Source organism: Schistocerca nitens, chromosome 3, assembly GCF_023898315.1.
Source record: "Schistocerca nitens isolate TAMUIC-IGC-003100 chromosome 3, iqSchNite1.1, whole genome shotgun sequence".
NCBI lineage: Eukaryota > Metazoa > Arthropoda > Insecta > Orthoptera > Acrididae > Schistocerca > Schistocerca nitens.
The window spans coordinates 761,381,190-761,402,194 of NC_064616.1; the positions used below are offsets into that span (position 1 = coordinate 761,381,190).

General features: G+C 38.2%; 1 protein-coding gene across 2 annotated transcripts in view; it reads left to right on the top strand.

Moving 5' to 3' along the window:
* LOC126249753 (beta-1,3-galactosyltransferase 1-like) overlaps positions 1-21,005 on the top strand; it is a 117,254-nt gene that overhangs the window by 83,839 nt on the left and 12,410 nt on the right. For both annotated transcript variants that reach the window (XM_049951435.1, XM_049951436.1), the window contains exons 3-4: positions 803-1,065; positions 12,479-12,750. In XM_049951435.1, the coding sequence (XP_049807392.1) occupies positions 803-1,065; positions 12,479-12,750 (535 nt within the window). The remainder of the gene's footprint in view (positions 1-802; positions 1,066-12,478; positions 12,751-21,005) is intronic.

Below are 21,005 nucleotides of genomic sequence, written 5' to 3' on the forward strand. Positions count from 1 at the left end.
TGTAAAAAGTACCCCAAGGTTGTATGTGCTGCATGCAAAAGATATAGCTTCATAGAATGTGATGGTTCGTTAGTAAATAAAAGCTTTGTAGTACTATGAACAAGTTCAAATTTAGGCAAAGCTTTTATCTTCATTTGGGAAGCAAATATAGTCTTAAGAAATATAATGCATCTTCTTGTAACACCGTATACTTGAAAATTAATTTAATAACTTGAAAATCTGTGACAATATACTGTACGTGTGACTAATAAACCCATGGAAACAAGAACTAAATGCTGGAAGGCTAAAGAGCGAACAGGGAAAATATTTGCATTAAAATAGATTTGGTGAAATTACTAGCATCCCTGCATCACAAGTAGCAACATAATCTCACCTTGACTTTTACAACCAGTTATAGGTCAACTTGGGTTGTGAAAGGAGATGATGCTTGCAGCCATGACAATCAGTTGCATCTGACAGAGTCAATGGCATTGGTAGAAGTTGTTGAAAGGTAGAGTTTTTGTATTTGAAATGGAAGTAAGGCCAAGAATATTTTGTACACATGTTTTTTTTATTCTTGAATTAGTACACCAGGAGAATCTGTGTAATGGAATCCCAAGATAAGGTAAAGAAGTGTGTGATTTTTTAAAAATTTATTATTGGTCCCATGGGTCCCATGAGTATATTCAGAATTTTGTTCCATGTAATAAAGAATGCTTTTGTGCTCATTGTGTGCTGTAAGGAGCTGATATATGATGGATTTCCTGATTGTTGCACTCATTTCTGTTTTATGTAACTCATATGCAATACCATTTGATTACAGTAAACATTCCGGGCTGGTCTCTAAATACAAGCAGAGATTTGAAGCTGTATGTGCTGCCAGAGAATTTGACAGCAATTATTCCTCAGCCAGATATATGTAGTGAAAAGCTATTCCTCCTCATTGTTGTGTGCTCAGCTGTTGGTAACTTTGAAGCTCGATCAGCAATCAGGCAGACATGGGCATCTGCACCTGTTGTTACTGAAAAAGCTAGTGCTATAAGAGTAGCATTCCTACTGGGTGAATCTGAAAACAATACTCTGCAGGTACTGTACCACATGATTGTAATTCATAATCCTATAAATTAAGTAATTTGGTTAGTCAGGTTACATCAGTACTGGAAGTGATTTTATTCATCAAGTGGAATAATTAATTTAGTGACAAATATAAAATGTTATATAACAACATGTTTACAAGTTCTGTCTTGTGACATCAGTGGGAACTGAGAATAATTTTACAAATACTTGGGTTGTAGATTGCTTTCCGTACTTCTTTAATAAATATGTTGTACCAGGGTGCATAAGATCTGGAACAACTGGGAGATCCAGGAAAATCCTGGGATTTTTTTTTCATCCAGGAAAAACCCTGGAATTTTTCATTGTTTTAGTTTTTAGTTAAATTTTTGTAATTTTGGCTGGTAAGAACCTATACCCTAACAAAGTGTGTCTGCCCCGAGTGGCAATTTCAGGGGTCTTCATAGTTAATGTGTGTTAGAGGTGCACATCTCTCCCTCAATTGATGATCTGTGCCACATTGTCGCTATTTATAATAATCAGGTGAATTGTGGCTCCTCATCCACATAATTGCACTGACTCCTTTGTATTTCGGTGATACAAAAATTGTCAGTAACATTTCAAAATTGTCGCCTTTAACTTTCTTTCTTTTGATGAAGAGGTACAGTATGTTCATATTTTAGTGTGTAATTCTCCAAGTGTGCCATTATTCATACACATATGTGTGCTGTTATTCATACACTTTTGAGGCAAATATTGTTGAATCACACGAGTAATCACTTTGAGATTATCATATACTTACTTTACAAATTTTGCACCCAAAACCCTGTTGTTTACCAATGTCACTCATTTTATAAATAACAATGTGTTTTTACACACAAAATGTGGTCTTGGAAAATAGATTATAGCTTTCATCTGTTGTGAAGTGTTGTTGTGCATCAGAAAGGGAAAGATTTGCTTTTATAGAAATACAGGAAGATTATGATGTAGTATGGACTGTTAGGTTTTTAAAATATTCCCTAACAGTGTTTAAGATCATGGTGGACAGTTATTTCTTAGAGTGTACCCTAATTCTGTTTAGTGGAGTCCTGCAGTGTGGAGAATCCTCATTCATACTCATGAAATAAGACTGAATGTGCGGAATTTGACTTAAAATCCACACGACACTGCTAATAATGAAAATTTATGAACATGATAGAATTGCAGATCTGTTATGACAGCTTGTACTCATATCCTTAAACTTGAAATAAAAATGTGTGTCCAAGTTTTTTTGAAAAGTGCTTTAATAAGCATTGTCCCATTAGAAGTAAGGTGTCCTTGACTTTTTCTGACATTTGGACTGCCTTAACCAATCAGATGTGTGGGGACTTACAGTTTAATGTGGATGCCAAACAAGGATACATTAGCATTTTTCACACAGAAAAATGATAGCCAAAGGTGAAAGAAGCAATAAAAGCCAGAAAAATCTGGGAGTCATGGAGAATTGATCCCCAAACCTTTATTGTTGTAATTTGATACATAACTGCCTTTCCCATAAGAATGTAAAAGTTCAGACTTCCATAAATCCACAAATATTCCATTTTTTATACCTGCTACAGGTAATGAGAAATTAGTCAGAAAGGTGATTTAGTAGTGAAAAACATTAATTAGGAAGAGCCAAGTCAGAGTCCCAGTACCAATAATAACGATTTAACTTCATCACAGATTTCCTGGAAGTCATGACTGTTCTGACCTCAACATTGATAGAATTGGACCAGCATCTCCACTTCCAATGCTTTCATTGCCAATAGGATATGAATTACTGATGAAGAGGAGACAAAAGGAGGAGGAGAAAGCAGTGAAAGGAAAGTTTGGGGGGGGGGGTGGAAGGGGGGAGAGTGATGAAGAACAAAGTGGTGAAGGGAAAATGGGGGTGATTAGGGGTGGGGGTTCTAGATTTTTGGTACAGGAATAATATGCAGTAATAAAACATTGTCGCTCTCCATGGAGGTAAAATAGTGACTGATGAACAGATGGCAGAAACTAGGTTGATATTTCAGCCATTGAAATGAAGATCTCATTAAAAGTGATCTGCAAAAAGGACAGGACAGGGAAGGGAATAAGGGGTTGTGCAGGGTGACACAGAAAATGGGAAAAATTTTAACCCTCCATCAGGCGCGTCAACTTTCATGACGCCACTAGTCGCGATGTATCTGGTGGATACATGCGACGATTTTTGTGGTTTTTTTGTTTGTTTACAGGTTCTTTTTCATTTGTTTTTGTTTTAAATTGCAGTTACCTTTATTGTTACAGATTTTACAAATACAGAAGTGAACATCAGGCTCATTACACTTTCAAATTAACAGAAATATTTGACATTTTGTAATGGAGAAGTACATGAAATTCTTTTAAAAATTGATTTTATTATAGATACAAATAAATTATTGAACTAATCAAAGCATGTCTCTTTTTACTGATTGCCCTCTACAGAAAGACATTGTTCACAAATTATTTTTGCGTGCTTTTGCAAACAAAGATGTGTACCGCATTTTTCACATGTATACTTGCTGAGACAAGTCTTTTTGTCTCCCTGTAGCATGACTGGCACCATTTTCTTTTCTTGTTTTCTTTTTCCAAGGATTGTTCAGCGTTTTCTTGCTCTTTTCCTTTAGGTTTGTACTTTACTAGCATTGACTTTATATCATCAGGTAGAGTCATAATAAGAGCTCTTCTTTTGAGATGATCTTGCAGTAGAGTCAGAGCCAAAGTTTTGAGGTACTCCCGCCGATTTGAGTATTTATTCTTGTTGCCCAAGAAAATTACTCTTGAGTTGATGCCTGCAATGTTCAACAGGTGGAAAAAAATCACCATAGGCCGTCCTCTTGTTGACCTAGCTAAATTGTAGGTTGCACAGAGTTTGTCAACTACATCAACTCCAGATTTGGTGTCATTATAGTGTAGAATAATTGCTGGTTTTTTCTCTAAACCTTCCGAAACCTCACTTGACGATACATGCATACTCGAAAGGAGGACTACAGTTTTCCCTTTTTTCGGGACATAAGACACAAGGGTTTCATTCTTGCTGTAGCCAAATACACTACCATATTGCTGTCTACTTTTTGGTGCTATGAAATTCAATGGCAGTTCCTTCTTGTTTTTTCTAATTGTGCCTACAAACGACTGTCTCCTTTTACGCAGTTCTCTTACTAACTCCAAACTAGTGAACCAGTTATCTGCTGTAATGTTTCTACCCGTCCCATATATTGGTTCGGCAAGTCTCAGAACTACTACTTTGGCGGAGTTGTTATTCTGAAAGGGTCCTTCTGGTTGTAATCCACAATATATTTCCATGTTGTAAGTATAATAAAGCTTGGCATCACATAGGCAGAAAATTTTGATGCCATATTTAGATGGTTGGGATGGTATGGACTGGCGAAACCCACACCGGCCTCGAAATGCTGGTAGCTGCTCATCAACTGTGATTTTCTGACCGAGGGAGTAATGTCTCTTGCAGTTTTTCAAACACATGGTGAACATTTCCCTCACTGCTGCTAATTTGTCTGTCTTGCGCCGTTCTTGTTATGTGGCTCCATCATCAAAACGAACACATCTTATAGGAACAGGAAACATTTTTTGGACATGGTCATTCTAAAAATATTCAGACCAAGGTCATCTGCTGTCCAGAAGTCGTGAACATTCTGTCGCCCACCACAGAACACACCAGCATGGTATAACAAGCCAAGAAAGGCTTTTATTTAGATTGTGTCTGTGTCCTTGCAGTCACTCTCGCGAGCAAAGTTTCCTTTTAGATCAGCTATACGCCTGTTAGTGTTGACCACAATTAGATCTAGGATATCATTACTGATGACTAGGCTCCAGCAGTCAATTTCAGTTACCATTTTCTTTGCGTCTCAAACTACCCCAGGCAGGTTGGTTAGTATATTATGAGGCCGTGTCTGTGTTGCTTTCCAAGGCACTTTCCTCCATTTAGTTCCATCCTTACCTAAAATAAAAAATAAGTACATTACACCATTAATAGATATTGTTATTATTACATCTGAAAGCATATTTATTGTCTTTTCTACTCACCAAAATAGTAATGTTCATCAGTTTCCTGTGCTTCATTATTTTCCTCTTCATCAAATTCATGATCTATGTCCGAGTCTACAGATCGTGTTTCGAGTATATCTTCGGTTTCTGAATCAGTTTCTGCAAGATCATCTTCATCTTCAATGGATACCTCGTCGTCGAGAAGAAGGCGATGTACTTCTTCCAAATCCTGAGGATTTTCTAGATCATATCATTTACTCATTTTGAAAGAGAGTACACGTAGCTACAACGAAACGTTGCTTCATTTAGAAGACAACAACGCAACTGCCGACTTGCGTACACTGCAAACAATGCAAAAGCTGCAGTCATTAGCGGCGACAAAGCGTTACCAGAGTAGGCGCGCTGTATCTGATAGTTACAGGCAGTACATGTTCGCACACCTGACTCATTTATGACCTTGTCAGTATCGGGATAAGACTGAAATTCCTGTGAAGCAATAAGAAAGGTATGACACAAGATGTCGTGGGCCAGCAAACCGTTACCACTGTTCCTTGCGGTAATATTAGAGAAAAAGTAAGTCATGTATCTCACAGATACATGTGCGACTGTCGGAGCGTTAAACGTATGTTGACAGCCTTGCGTGGGTATCAAAATTGGGGAGGAGAGGCTTCAACAATTGTAGCAGTACCAGACATTTAGTTACCATGGAGCACTGGAAAAGTGCAGAACATGCATGGTAACAATTTGAGAGCAGCAAGATGAAATTTTTGGCACCATTATCAAATCTTGGCCCCATGGTCAAGTTCCATAGTTACACACAGTCTCTATGTCTGTCTGTAATTTTTGAGAGGCTGGTTCAGTTATGAAGAAGTAGTGTAACGGTGTTGCACAGTTTCTATGTCCTGTGATTACTTACTTACTCCTTGGCACTACAGCCCTTGCGTATGGTCTTGGCCTCGCTGACGATCAAAGCCCGATCTTGATCTTCCGCTTGTATCCTCCATCTTCTGACTCCCATCTTTTTCAGATCATTTCCACATCCTCCTTCCATCATTTCTGGGGTCTCCCCTTACACCTTCTACCACCTTGGTTTCCTCTGTAGACCTTCGTGACAGATCTAGTCTCAATCATTCACTCTACCTGGCCCAGCCATCACCATCTGCTACACTTGGTTTCTGTAACTAAGTCAGCATTACTATACAGTTCCAGGAATTCCTTGTTTCTCCAGATCCTCCAATTCCCCACCTCACTCACAGCTCCAAAAACCTTTCTTAATATTTCCCTCTCTCACCTTCTCAAGTAATTGTCCTCTACTACCATCATTGTGCATGTTTGAGCCATACCTGCCCTGCAGCTGTTCGATAGACAGTAACCTTCGATTTTCTGCTCATGCTACATGACAGAAAGATCTTAATCAGGGCCCAGTAAGATCTATTTCCCACAGCAATCCTTGCTTTTATTTCTTCTCTTATACTGTTATCCTCTGTAACCAGAAGTCCCAGATGTTGGAATTTCCAACATCTCTCATAATTGTCTCCACTCAGCCTAATGTATTTGTCTTTAACAACAGTATATATCCTGGAAGCAAAGAGGTGTGTTTACATGGAGTTCAAATGTTTGGCTTACTTTTCTAGTCTGCGAAATCCTTCTCTATATTCTTTGTCTTCTAAACAGCATACACACCTGATCAGCATATGCTTGATTTTGGTTCATATGGTTAAACAGTGTGCCATATGGCTTCTCAATCTCCACCCTTTGTATCACTCTCTCCAACACAATGTTGAAGAGTAGTGTGGATAATACATCACCCTGTCATAACCCTTGGCTGGCATCAAATTCCCTATGAGTTTTGCTTCCTTTTTTACTTGGCATTTTGTGCTGTGAGAGTCATTTGCACCAATCTGATTATTTTATATGGGAATTCCATCTCCATTAAGGTCTGACACAGATTTATCCTTTTAACACTGTCATAGGCCTGTTTGAAGTCTACAAAGAGCAGATGTACATCCACATTGTATTCACAACTCTTTTCCATTATTTGCCTTTTAGCAAAGATTTGGTCAGTTGTTGATCTGCCCCATCAAAACCCATACTGGTACTCTCCAGGTACTACTTCTGTCAGTGGAACAAGTCTCATAGCAATGAATTCGACTAATACTTTGTATACAACATTGACTAAAGCAATATGTGGTAATTTGCACAGTTAACTTTATCCTTCTTCTAATGAATCAGGCAAATAATGGCTGAATTCTGCTGGTCTGGCATCACTTCCTTTTCTCATATTTCAATAGTTAGTTGATGAACATATCTTGCCAGATGTTCACCTCCACCCTTGATCATCTTTGCTATAGTGTTAGCAGTATCTGGTGACATTCAGCAGCTCACTGAAATATTCAGCCCTCTGGTCTAAAATATGTTTTCTCCTCATGTAAAATTTCCTTCTTTACCCCTACAGAATACAGTATGTGGTTGAAAGCCTATCTTCAATTCTTGAAGTCTCTTGTAGACTTCCCTTACTTCGTGGTCGTTATATTATTCTTCTAGCTCCATAATCCATTCCATCACTAATTCTCGTTTCTTTCTTCTACAAATTCTATCTATCACTCTCCTTTTGTTCATGAATTCTTCTGTATTAGCTCTTGTTTCACCGTTTATCGTTTTCTTTCTTGCCTCCTTTCTATCTGCCTCCACCTTTTTACAATCTTCATCAAACCAACCTGCCTTTTCCACCCTTTCTTCTGTACCTAAAACTACTACTGCAGTTTCTTGTAGAACATCTTTCATCATATTCCACCACCCTTTGATACTTTCCACAGCCCAGCTTTGTTTAGCTTCAAACTTCTTCTGCAGTTCTGTTTAATACTTTTTGGATACTCCCTTCTCTTTTAATTTGGAAACATTGTATCTTTGTGGAGCTTTTCTCTTCCCTCTGTATCTAAACACAGCTATGTGTTGTCTGTATTTCAATCTTACCATATAATGATCCAAGTTGCAGGCAGTCTCCTTGCAACTCTGATACTCAAGGATGTCAGATGCATGTCTCCTGTCAATTACTATATGGACAGTTTGATTAAAAGTAGTGCCATCTGGCAAGCATCAATTGGCTTACCTTACTCTTCACTACCATAGCACTGCCCATGGCAAAATATATAAGTCTTTGTCGCTTTTTATTTGACATCTCATGCAGACTTTCATTTCCTAGTGTTTCTCTAAAGGTTTCTTCTTTTCCAACTTTTGCATTCAAGTCACCTATTGCTATCTTCATAATTTGCCTTGGTATACCTTCTAATTCCTGTTCCTTGCATAATCTTTTGTAGATGTGTACGCACATGCTTGAGTGATGTTGAAGAAGAGAGCCTTCATTCTCAAAGTGTACATCCTTTCATTTACAGGGTTAAAATGTATGCCTACTTCTTTACACTTACTATCTACAAGAAAGCTTGTGCCGCCTACTATACCACTGTCCCCTTCGCTGTACAAAATTGTATAACTACCGCTTTTTATGATACCATTTCCTTTCCATCTGACCTCTTGGATTGCTGTTACACCTATGTTGTATTTCTCCATATCTTGTTTAAGTCCATGTAGATTTGCTGGTTTGTTCAATGTTCTTACATTCCAAGTAGCAAACTATCACTTTTCTGTTTACTGTTTCCTTTTTGTTATGTGTGTCATTCATCAGTATCATCAGTCTGGCTTTCCCTGTCTCCGAGTTTCATAACAATATGTTTTTTTTTTTTTCCAATATGGGATTGTTAGCCCCGTGATAAACACCCCAACATGAGGGACCAGGGTTTGTGTCAGGTGTGCTCCCTTAGGGAGACTGGCTTCAACATGCCTCTAGAGCCATCCCTGCCTTATGTTGTTGGACACTCTTCATCTGTCAAGACAACTCTAGCTTGGGTGACCCTGCCAGTAGCTGTGCTACCGCTGGGGCAGCTCTTGACTTCATCGGAGCACCAAGCCCTTCCACCTGGCACTGAGGGTGCCTCCAACAAGGTGGTGTTCCCTGGGAGGTTTGTATGTACTGCTGATAATATTAAAGCTGTGCAAGCTGCCATTGAAATGGGGCTTCACTGTTTGGTACAAAAAACTTCCCATGTGATTGCAGCTCAGAAATTGGAGCCATGAAAGAACATTGTCAGTTTGTTTCATTCATACAATTTTCAGACTTAATTCTACTGACTGAGGATGCACATTTGTTCAAAATCATTGGATGTCCAAGTGAAGTCCATTTTCACTTATTTGATTAACTAAATAAGCAGAACTTCCATTAGTGACTTAAAGGAAACCCTGCTATACTTCACCATTCCTCTTGACACAGTACCAGAGTTACAATATGGTATGGAGCATCATGTTGTGCAGTGATAGGCTTTCTTTCCCTCTAGAATGAGCAAGGTTCTGCTGTCGCTTTGATGTCTGAACATTATCTCACTCTGAGACACATTTCTGGCTCCAAGGTTCCATATATTTTCAAATCATGACATTCAGCACCCACCTGATTTTTAACAGGTTAGGGCCATCTTGCACACTACCGGGCAGTTGATGGCAGCAGTAAAGTGTTTGTAGACTGCATAATTTCAAGGGATGCTAACTTTGCTTGTCCTCACCAGTCTCCGATCTTTAAGTCTGTGACATAGTTAATCAGACTAGACAAGAACGCAGGTTAGCTTCGCTCAAGATGTGGATGAAAGAAAAAATTGCCAGCATCCTGTGTGTCTTGTTGTGCTGTGCTATACAAAATCTACAGAGTAACTTAATGAATACATTTGGCAAGATTGACAGCATTAGAATGACGTGATTTTTAAAACATTCTATCTAATGCAATTTGCAGTACTATACAACATATTTTGGACCTCAAATAAAGTTATGTAATATTCCTCCATTTTTTGTAATTTCAAATTTTCCCATTCTTCTGTGCCACCCTGTTTCACTAAACAGAGTTGCTGAGAACAGAGAAGCAGGAAACAGTCTTAATGTGAATTTACACTTGATATCAACAAAATGTCACGTAAAAGAACAGAACGTCATTGCCAAATGGCAGTATATTCGCAATAGATGGGATGTCAGCATAATGTCACATCACTTAGCTCAGTGCTTGAAAGATGGGAGTGAGGTTATAAGAAACTGCCTGTCTTAAAAAAGTTGAAGTATATAAAAGTACAGAGATAGTGGGATGAATTAATTATATCAGACATTACAAAAGGAACTAGCAATGATTGTAGAGTTTGTTAATGACAGAAGAAAAATTCATTATGGATATTCTTCACAAAGATTGTATGGCAGAGATGTGAAAGAATATGAAAAATTTTGTCCAAATATTCCAAGACATCATTTATTTACTCACCAAATACTCTATCTGCTCAAAAGTACCTGGACTCCCTTATGTAATGCAGAATCGATCACCAGATGTCACGAGAGGCAGACTCACCAGTATAAAATGAGGCAGAGAGTATTGTGTTGTAACAGCAGAATGGGTGGGTTAGGAGAACTCATTAACTTCAAACATTGACTAGTCATTGGCTGTCACGTGGGTAACGAATCCATCAGGGCCATTTATCCCTTCTAAAGGTGCCCAAGTCAACTCTTGATGTGATTGTGAACAGGAAACATGAAAGAATAACCATGGCGAAATTGAGACGAGACTGATCTCATGTTCTGGTGATTAGATACGTTTGAGCATTGCAGAGGATGGTTGTAAAATATTGCCTGGGGTAATTGGAAGGACTTATTTGTTAGTTCCAAAGTGCTACCAACAGGCCAGCTAGCACAATGAATATATGTAGGGAGTCAAAAAGAGTTTATGGTGGTTGAGCAGCTCCTCATAAGCCACACATATGTGTAGTCAATGCTAAGGAGCACTTGAGGTGGTGTAAAAAGTGATGTCACTATACAGTGGATTGTAAATGAGTGATTCTTAGGTACTGTTCACACATGTGGTAATCTGATGAAAGGGTTTGGGTTTGGCAGATGCCTGGAGAATGTTACCGGCCATCATGTGTAATGCCAACACTGAAGCACGGAGGAGATGATGCTCGTCGTGGAAATGTTTTTTGTGGTTGGGATGTGATCCACTTATTGCATGTAAGAAAATGCTAAATTCAGGACAAGAATACATTTTACAGCATTGTGTACTGTATACAGTACAGGAGCAGTTTGATGATGATTAACAAATAAACAATTTGGAGATGATGAGTGATGGTATCAGGGTTCCTGCCCAGAGGCCCAGTTTCAACCCAATGGCACACCATCATCACTACCTGGCTTCAGGTCTTCACGAACAGTGGCTGCCATTCATCCACAAGCATTCGGGCACCTTGCTGAAAGTGTCCCCAGTGGAGTTCAAGCCATCATAAAGGCAAAGGGTGGATACACCCCGTATTAATGTCCACTAATAGTAGTCTGAACACTTTTGATCCAATAATGTATAGACATAAAAACATGCCAAATGGTATTTAGAAGGCAATTCATAGCACCTTTTTACTTTACCTGCTGTGTTTTGTCTGCCTTTTAGATACTAAATAATGTAAAAACAGGGTGTGTTTCTCTTACAAAATAAATGTGTTAAATGAAGGTTTCTTAATTGACATTTCCATCTGTGTTCTTCTATATGCACAGTGTAGCCGTTTTCTTTAACCAGGTATTGTAAAATCTACATTGTTTTTCACTTTAATATTTGGCTTCTTTTGTGCAAGAACACTCAGTGGGAAAATGACTTAAGACTTTGTGGAATGTTCACTTAATGTCACAAAAACAGAGCAGACAATAAAAATAAAGGTTAAGAAGGCACAAAAGCACAATATCCCCTACTACGCTATAAGTGAGAATAGTTAAATTCTGATGTTACCAGATGATGCGCCTCTCATTCCACCAGCGTCAAAACTCTGTTCCTGAGAATAATTGACATTAACATCTCATTCTGTTCCATTCCATTGTAAGTCTGAGAATGCTGCCATTTGAAATGCATAAAGGAATGTTTTGATGTTCTGTGGCATGATATCCAGTGTAAATGTTACAATATGAAGTGTCCCCTAAAACAGTTGATTTCACTGCCTTCAGCAGATGCCACATGTATCAATTATCCATTGCACCAAATGATGACCAAGTGGTGTGGCACAGTGGTTGAGATGTTGGACTTGGATTTGTGGGAAGTATGAAGTTCCAATACCTGTCACAGTCATTGTGATTTAGATTTTCTGCGATACCCCTAAATTATTTCAGATGAAGTCTGGGATGATTACTTCAACAGTTACAGCCTGTCGTCGTCTTCATCTTTGTCTGTCCAAACAATGTTGTGCCATTCCTCTGTGCAAATTATTGGAAAAGTAATGATGTATAAGCTACAGTAAAACAAATTTTTTATTGTAAAACAAGCTGTTGTCATTAGGAAGTCTGATACATAATTACTTAATTCCAGGAACAAGTTGAGGAAGAGAGCATTAAACACAGTGATATAATCCAAGAAGGTTTTTTGGACACATACAACAACTTGACTTTAAAAAGTGTCATGTTACTGAAATGGACTGTTACAAACTGCCCGTCTGTTCGTTACATTATGAAAACAGATGATGATATGTTCGTCAATATTGAAAGCCTTGTACGCTTGCTTCGTTCTAAAGGTTCAACTGGTTTGTTGATTGGTGCTCTTATTTGTGGTGCACATCCAATATCGGATTCGCATAGTAAGTGGTATGTACATATTTTGCATTTTTATTAAATTACGTTGTAATGTGGTTTTACTTTAAGCTCCACTTTCAACAAAATAATACTTAGTCAGTAGAAAGAAAGATCTTAGTCCTAATATATGTTGCTAACCTTCAAATGAAATAAAATTCTGGGAGCTAAGTTAAAATATAACACAGTAAACTGCATGCAAGAAACTTTAACTGATTGGAGTATGTTGCAGAAATATGTGGCCACTTGTGTATTGTCTGTTGTATATACTTTGTTTGTCATGTGTTTTATGCTTTTACATATAATAAAGTTACAGTGTTGTTGGGTTAGAACACTTTATCAATTTCCAATATAGTCATTGATACTGTTTTTGGGACTGAGTCCATACAGAAAACATGTTGCACAATTTGGCATCAAAAATGTGTCTCATCCTCATTATGCCATTCTCTGAGCATTAGTTTCTGCCTTATCTATTTTGCTAAAAATTCCACCTCAATTGATCAAGTGTTCTTGAGCTGACAAATACATTGTAGTCTTATGAGTAAATATTGTAAAACTACATCTGTGAGCATTCTGAAAGATAGCCGAGCTCTGTTCATTTTGTTTGTGTACCGATGGATGATGCAGTGCTTCTGCTTTTCGGTAAGTTGCTTCCTTTATTCCTAAATAATTTGTAATTGTCAAAAATTTAGGATTATGTAGCTGATCTGTAAGATACATGAAATACTTCAACTGAGATTATATAAGGACACAAGTAACACCTACTGTATAAAGGTATATGTAAATGTAGACTTGGTCAATAAGAGTGTTAAGGTCAACATTCAGAATTACACTTCATTTTTTTAATATCCACTAGAAATAGCATTAAATTTATTCTTTTGATACAAAAATGGAAAGGAGGTCAGCATTCAGTGTAAAATAGACATTAAAATCTTTAAAGGTAAATCATTAAATAGATTGAAAATATTGGGAAGGTAACTGACATGGCATAGTTGGAGGAAGTAGCCACACATTAACATTTACTTAGAGAAAGCATAGGGAACCTGTATAAGGTTGGACAAATGGAGAATTAATATCTTGCATTAATATCCATTAACAGCATAAACGGCATTTGTTCTATGTTTTATGTATTTCAGACTTTTTACACTTCTTTGTGTAGCAGTATGTTGCTACAGTCAGTTGATTTGAGAGTATCTGAGCTGTTGTCATGGTAACAGAACTTTTCTTCCCCCTGGTGTGAGCTGCAATACTGGTACTGTAGTACCTACACAAAACAAATTTTAACAATTATGTGAAGAACTTGCAGCAGGTAAATTGAGTAATTGCAAACCTTTATGTCTGATAGAGAGATTTGTTGACTTTACCAGGTTCAATTTAATGCTAGATGTTATTTGAACTTAAAACAAGTTTGCTTGCATTAACAACAACTCAGAAACTGTACTTAATCTCCTATTTGCTTGGGATCCTAACATGGAGAGAGAAACAAAAAAACTATCCAAAGAACAAATACTCTGCTTTACGTGTGTTGTGAAGTGAACCCAGGATGTAGGGCCTCTTCCTTGCAGAGTTGGGTGGCGGTCCGACTTTAAAGCACAGTTTTTGTAAACTATCTACAACTAGTGACAAAAGACTAACAGGGCAAACAATATGAAAATTGTGAAGAAAAAAGTTTATAACATGAAAATATGCGTAAGTTGTAGTGTGATCTCCAATCTGTGACCAGATGAGAGGAAACACAGATGCCAACCACAAATGCAAAGAAGTATTCCACTGATGATGCCTTAAAGTAAAAGGCAAATAAATAGTTGCAGCAAGAAAAGTTTTTTTTCAAAACGAATGTGGTGAGAGTTTACATAGTAACTCAACATTCTACCAATAGTATGATGCACATGCTGTGTTCTGCCATTAGTTTGTGGGTGCAGTGGACTAGTTCTTATTTTCTAAACCCATAGCAAATGACAGTTGTTAAATAAAGTTCAAAATGAAATTTGTCCCTTCGTCAAAAATTACTGTTTTAGGCACACTAACTTGAGCAACCTGTTGTTGGTCATGGCCTGTACCACAGTAGTTGTCTGCTAATCTGAAATGGCGATCATTTCCACACGCCATGAAAAATGGTCAATAATTGTTAAGACAAAATCCCTCAGAGTCCAATTAATTGGACCTAGGATATTCATTCCTATCATCTCAGATGCCGTAGTTGCCTCTAGTAACCTCTATAATAGTGTTTGCTTATGATTCATTTCCATTCCCTATGCACACTGTACACAGTTCATAATGTGTTGGTCTATGTCTTCATACCTTCCTTCCCTTCCACCAGTACCATCTGAAACCCTCCATTTCATTGCCCTCTGACCTCCAAGCACAGACAGCATGTTGTGTGTTTCCCTCAACACTCAATCCTTGAGCCTAGCTGACACCACTGTATTTGGTCACAACCCAATTGTTTTACATAACAAGCCATCACACATGCTCAACTGTGACTGCCTATTTGTACGGCTTGCAGTTGGTGTCAGCCCCTTGCACTGCTTACCATTTAGCAAGGCCATGACCCAGTGCCTGTATGTAATACTGAAACCTTCCTGCTCAACTTGTTTGTGGTTCTGTGCTTTTTGTCTGGTTTATGTACAGCTTCATAATCAAAGATGCGTAGCCTCAATGCCCACCTCGTGTCCGTTGGAAGGGTCCTTCAACCCTAATAACCATTTCAGAACCATAAGATCAAAAATGCTTTTTTCTCCTATGATTCTGGCTTCTGGAGCATTACCCTCATATTTAATGCATTTAAAAGGCCACTAGAAACGGACTATTTATGGTTTATTTAAACAGTAACACCCTAACCTTAATATTGAATGTATGATGCAGAAGTTACATTTATTGTCATGTAAGGTTAGCATGATTAAATTAACACAAGCCATGTGATGGCTTGCTGTGCAAAGTACTTGTGTGTCTTGCTTGCCGTGAGAGCCTGCCAGTGCTCTTTCAGATCTATGTGTGTCAAATGGAAACTAATAGCATTGTCTGTGTATGCTGGGCACTTGTCTTCCCATGCACCTTTGTAGGACTAGAAAAAATCTGTCAGTTGACATATTTGAGCAAAGTTCCCGGTATAGGACTCATGTTGTTGTGCACATGAATAGAGCTGTATATACCTTCTTCATTACATGTCCTTTTCTGACATGTGATGAGCCAGTGAGGTCAGTGCATGTGACTTCAAATGAGTTTGCTGGTGAGACTTGTTCAGCTGGCAATGGAGCCTTGGTTTGTTGAACAAAGTGAGCTTTCAATAGTAGTGCAAGACATGTTTCATTGACTGCCGAGATCTTAGAATCCAGAATTCTGTTCTCAGTTCAGATAACACTGTTTACTCCAAAGTGGTGTAGACGAATGTTAGTCTGCTGGATCAGAAAATGGGTTAAATGATGCTGCCCATAGAGAAGAACTGGATGTCATTGCTCTGTGGATAATTCTGCAGACGTCCAGTGAGATGAATAAGATTGTAACCAAGAAGGGTTGAAACGAGCTAATTTAGAATTTTGTGGTAGAGACATATTGTTGTACAGAGCACACAATTTGAGCACAAACTGTTGCTGTTAAACAGCTTGAATCCAATAAATATGTGCTTCATGCCAGTCTAATGTTATCAATTCTCCGGACATCTTATTTTCTTTCATTAACTGCTGTTTGAAGTGAAGTATCCATCCTATGATTTGAAACACCTTATAGTTACTGTAGTATGTAACTGTTAAAACAGGGAGTGTTGTTTTTACCATGAAGTGTTGGTCTCTTTAGTTTCTTCTCTACTGGCAAGCAATGATGTTTTATCTGTATAAATTGCTGCCACTGTGTTCGGTTCTTTGTTAACCAAGCAGGCCCATGGAACCATTTAGTAGGACAATGAAGATTTTGCTGTGGTGCTTCTGGATAATAAATCAGCTGGGTTTTCCACACCGGGATTGTCTCCAATGTGATGGGTTGGTTAGTCCTTGAATTTCTGTAACATGGTAGGCCCAAAACTCTTCTGACAGTTAGCATTATGTCATATCCATCCTAAGGCTACAGTTGACTCAGTCTGCAATGTTGCACAACATATATCATAGCCCTGGCCTTACAGAAATAATGAAGTGGTCTTGATCTAAGAAGTGCTGCTAGAAGTTCCAGCTGTGGAAGAGTTATCTTCTTGATGGGAGCTAATGTGTTTTTACTGCAAACTAAATGAACTAATGTCATGTTGGAAGTGGTGCACCGTACATAAAGGGTTGCCTTGTGTATGTCAGAAAATTCGTGGATTTCTGATTTATTGTCTTCAGAAACTAACCCATTGGGGGATTTTTTATGTGTGAACATGATGGGAAAGTTGATAATCGCATGTACCAATATAAAGAGGTGAAATCTCATCCCACTCCATTCCCCTAGACCAAATTTCCTTGCAAATTAGCACCTGCTACTACAGAATCATGTTATCTTTGACAAGTGAAGTGGGTTGAGGAAAATTTGTTGTGTGCATTGTAGCAAGTTCTTTCAGCATGGCTGTGAGAAGAAACGGGCTGCAGGTAAGTCTGAAAGGTAGGCAGGTGAAGAGATTAATAATCCTTTTGGCAGTTGTAATGTAGTTTCCTTGTTGACCTATGATTACTTTGTGCCAGAAAATCTTGTGGAATCATTGTCTTTACTGTGAAGAACTAATTGCAGAAATACTTGTGCAGTATCAGCGGTTATGGCTACTATATATTGATGGAATCTCCTCATGCAACAAACTGTCAAATACAAACCTCCATTTGATGACACTTTACATTTCTTCTTTTTTTACTGCATGATGTGGCACACAAAATGTCCTGCAATGTCCATCCAGAAGGAATGATTCCCCTTCTCTATTTTTGCTGTGGTCTACGTTTTGGGCCTAGTAAACGTGTTTCAGGTTGCTGTCCTTCATACATTTTTTCCTCCAGTGCATTAAGTGTCTTCTCTGCTTGGTAAAGATTATTAGATACAATAACATTGGGTTTTCTGGAGAAGGTCACCACCCTTCTTTTGTTTTCAATGCAGTAGGATTTTGACAAATCTTGCAATAAGGCCTGTTACTTTGGATTTGGAATTGTATTATGTGATCCCCATTGTTTCTATTTCCAGAAAGACTATAGAATATTATCTGTTTCCATTGCTGTCCATAAACTGATGTTTGCTATCACAAGGTTTGCCATAGTGCTTGATTAGCTCCCATTTAGTATCCAACCAGGAATGGAAGATCACAGTGCAGTGGATGATGTTGGTCGAATCTGAGGGGAATCTTCAATGGTTTTGCAATAGTAATCTGCTCCGATAAGGATCTCGATGGGAAGATCTTCTATGTCATTCTGTGGATCCACTCACTGGAGTCTCCAGTGTGCACTAGGTTTCTTATACTGGAAGGGACAGTTGGGTATACAGCAAATGAGTATGCGATTTCAAATGCAGTCACAGATATTGTGTAACAAGTTCCATGATGTCTGTGAATTATGCAACTTTATGGTGTGTAGAAATTGGGGATGACATTTCAAAGGTGCCGACAGATTGTGATGTTCAGTAGTTACTAAACTCAGCACATCGGTGACGAACTTGGAAATGAAGCTTGTGTGACTACCACTATCTAGAATGCAGCAAGTAAGTCAGCTTAATCCTCTGGGTCCACTGAGGCAAACTCGAGCTGTATGGAGATATTTAAAATCTGCTGAACTTGTTAATTTTCCCTACAGAACTAGTGACATCTTGCTGATAAGATGACACAGAGGTAACAGTGTCAGTACTAATAGCTTTGTGGTGGTGTTTATTGCATCTAGAACATCAAACCTTGCCCTTCTTATTGTAGCTTTTAGCATTACAGTGTCAGTTTGGACACACAAAATCATGATTATCTTGCTTTAATTTATTGATACATCATTATGTTGCAGTCTTTGTCCTAAAAAGTGTAGGCTTGGTTAAAAACACAATATGGTTGTACCACTCTTTCAGATTTTCGAAAGTTTTTAGCTTGCTCTGAATTTGCATGAAGTGTCTCTGCAGTGGCTGTGAAGTTAGAGGAGGGCAGATATCCTGCACAAATTTTTTGTGCAGTAAGAGCACCATGAACTGCTACTGCCAAAAAATTCACTGATTTCAATGCCTCCCATTCTGATCCTTTAGTTCTCCTAGCACGAATAACCAATTTCTGAATGCATGCAGAATTTTTGGAGTGAGAACTTGATATCATGTACTGCTACGTCTTCTCCTAGAGCACACCGTATTTGATGAATATTATGGCTACATTCTAGGAATGTATTGTTCAGCATTTCAGGGGTCACTGACTGGGGGCCTTAGCACATCCAAATAATCAAGGTTTACCTGTATAATGCAATTGCTATCTCTGTACTGATTAGATAAAATTTTCTTTATTTCCTTGTACATGTTTGCTGTTATAAGTATTCTATCTACTAACAACTCCAGTTCGCCTAACAGATACCCTCATAGGAAAACATGTTTATTTACTGTAGAAAGGAATGAGTATTTATCAATAGTAGATTCAAATTCTTCCCAAAAGTGGGACCACATTTTAAAATCTCCACAAAATAGCTAAAGTTTAGTGAGTGGTAACTTGACAGAGTGGAATACAGCAGGGTGCGTGGACACTGTAGGTGACAGTATTCATCTGCAGCATTAAGGTTGAAAGTTTATAATCAATTTCTTTTGTAGTCATCTGATAGCATTTTTAATTTTGTCTTTATATTCCTCGCAGCTCAGCATGTGTGTGTCATATTCATCATCACAGAGAAAATTCTGAATCACATCATTCAATGAAATGAGCTTCTCTAAAGTGTCTTGGAGACATTTCCTGTTGTGTTCAAAATCATCAAACAGGCCTTCTGTAGCAAGCGAAACACCTGAATAAAAACAGTGCACCATTAGTCCTAGTCCTAGCTCTCTTTCTTTTGAAGTGTGCTTTTTTTATGTGTTACTAAAGACAGCTGTTGCAAAATTGTTCACAAGTGCCCTTGGGAATATTTTTGATGTCTGAGAGATCGGGTACGCATAAACATAAAACAAATTAAACTTTTGTCAACAAATTAACTACTCGACGCAAAAGTTTGAGACATGCAATACAAAGTTCCTGAAACATTGTTTTTGAAGCAAGCAATTCATATTATTATATTATATTATATTGGGAAGGACTTATCTTGTAATGTGGTCCAACATAGGGGAGGGCCTGGGGGAGGAGTGCTTCCTTGTGAATGCCTGTAGTTATATTGTTGTTACATCACTACACTGAAACCCGGAGACACTCACAAGTATTAAAAATGTTCAAGTTTTTGGTAATTGGTACGTTATTCAAGCCATGGTTTTATTATTTCAAGTTTTAGTGATGTCATATGCGATAGAAGTGGATACAAGTTGTCGGAGCTAAGCTTTTACGTCAAAGGAATGTGAGGTGCACATAAAGCAGAAAGGAGAATTTTGTCCCCACTTTGAGTAGGGACATTAGAGGGGGAATGTTATCTGTCTGCTGTAAAATGGTGCATCTTTAGGCATGCATGCAGATAATCAGTAACTATGGTGTAAGTAAAAAGGTTATGTGGAAGAATATCAAAGAGGTGTTCATGTTCAGACACAATTGTTATGCTATCTGATTTTCTGTTGACACACACAAACTCAAGTCCACCACACTACTGTACTGCTACAGCTAGAGTTGGCAGCAGTCATAAACATAAGACAGAATACACATGGTGTACCAACATGTGCCAATAACAAGTAGAGAACCAAAGCTCACCTTAGCATCTCAACTTACAGGTATCATGCCACTTTTCCCTGCTGCCTAACTTGGCAATCTAACAATCACTGTAAGTGTTCAACAGGCAAAATTTAATCTTATATTCATTACAAATAATAATTCCCATATTTTAACCTGAGTGACTTGAACCCCATTTAAAAAACTTAATGGTTCTGAAGGAAGGAAGGGTGGCCGGGGGGGGGGGGGGGGGGGGTTCAAGTGTAGGACCACCTCCTCCACATCAACGCCACAGCAATGCATCAACATGTAATTTGGGTTCTATACTCACCTAAAGCAACTTCCCATTGCCCTCCCGCACAGTACCTTAAGAATCAATTCTTATTGTTTTTGTACCCAGCTTAATCGATTTGCTCCTTACGTGAGATGAACCTTGAGACAGTATTTTGCTGACAATAGTTTCTCCTAGATTGAATGCCATCCCAGTTAAATTCCACCAAATGCTGCCAACGGTCAATTTTGAAATGATGATCTG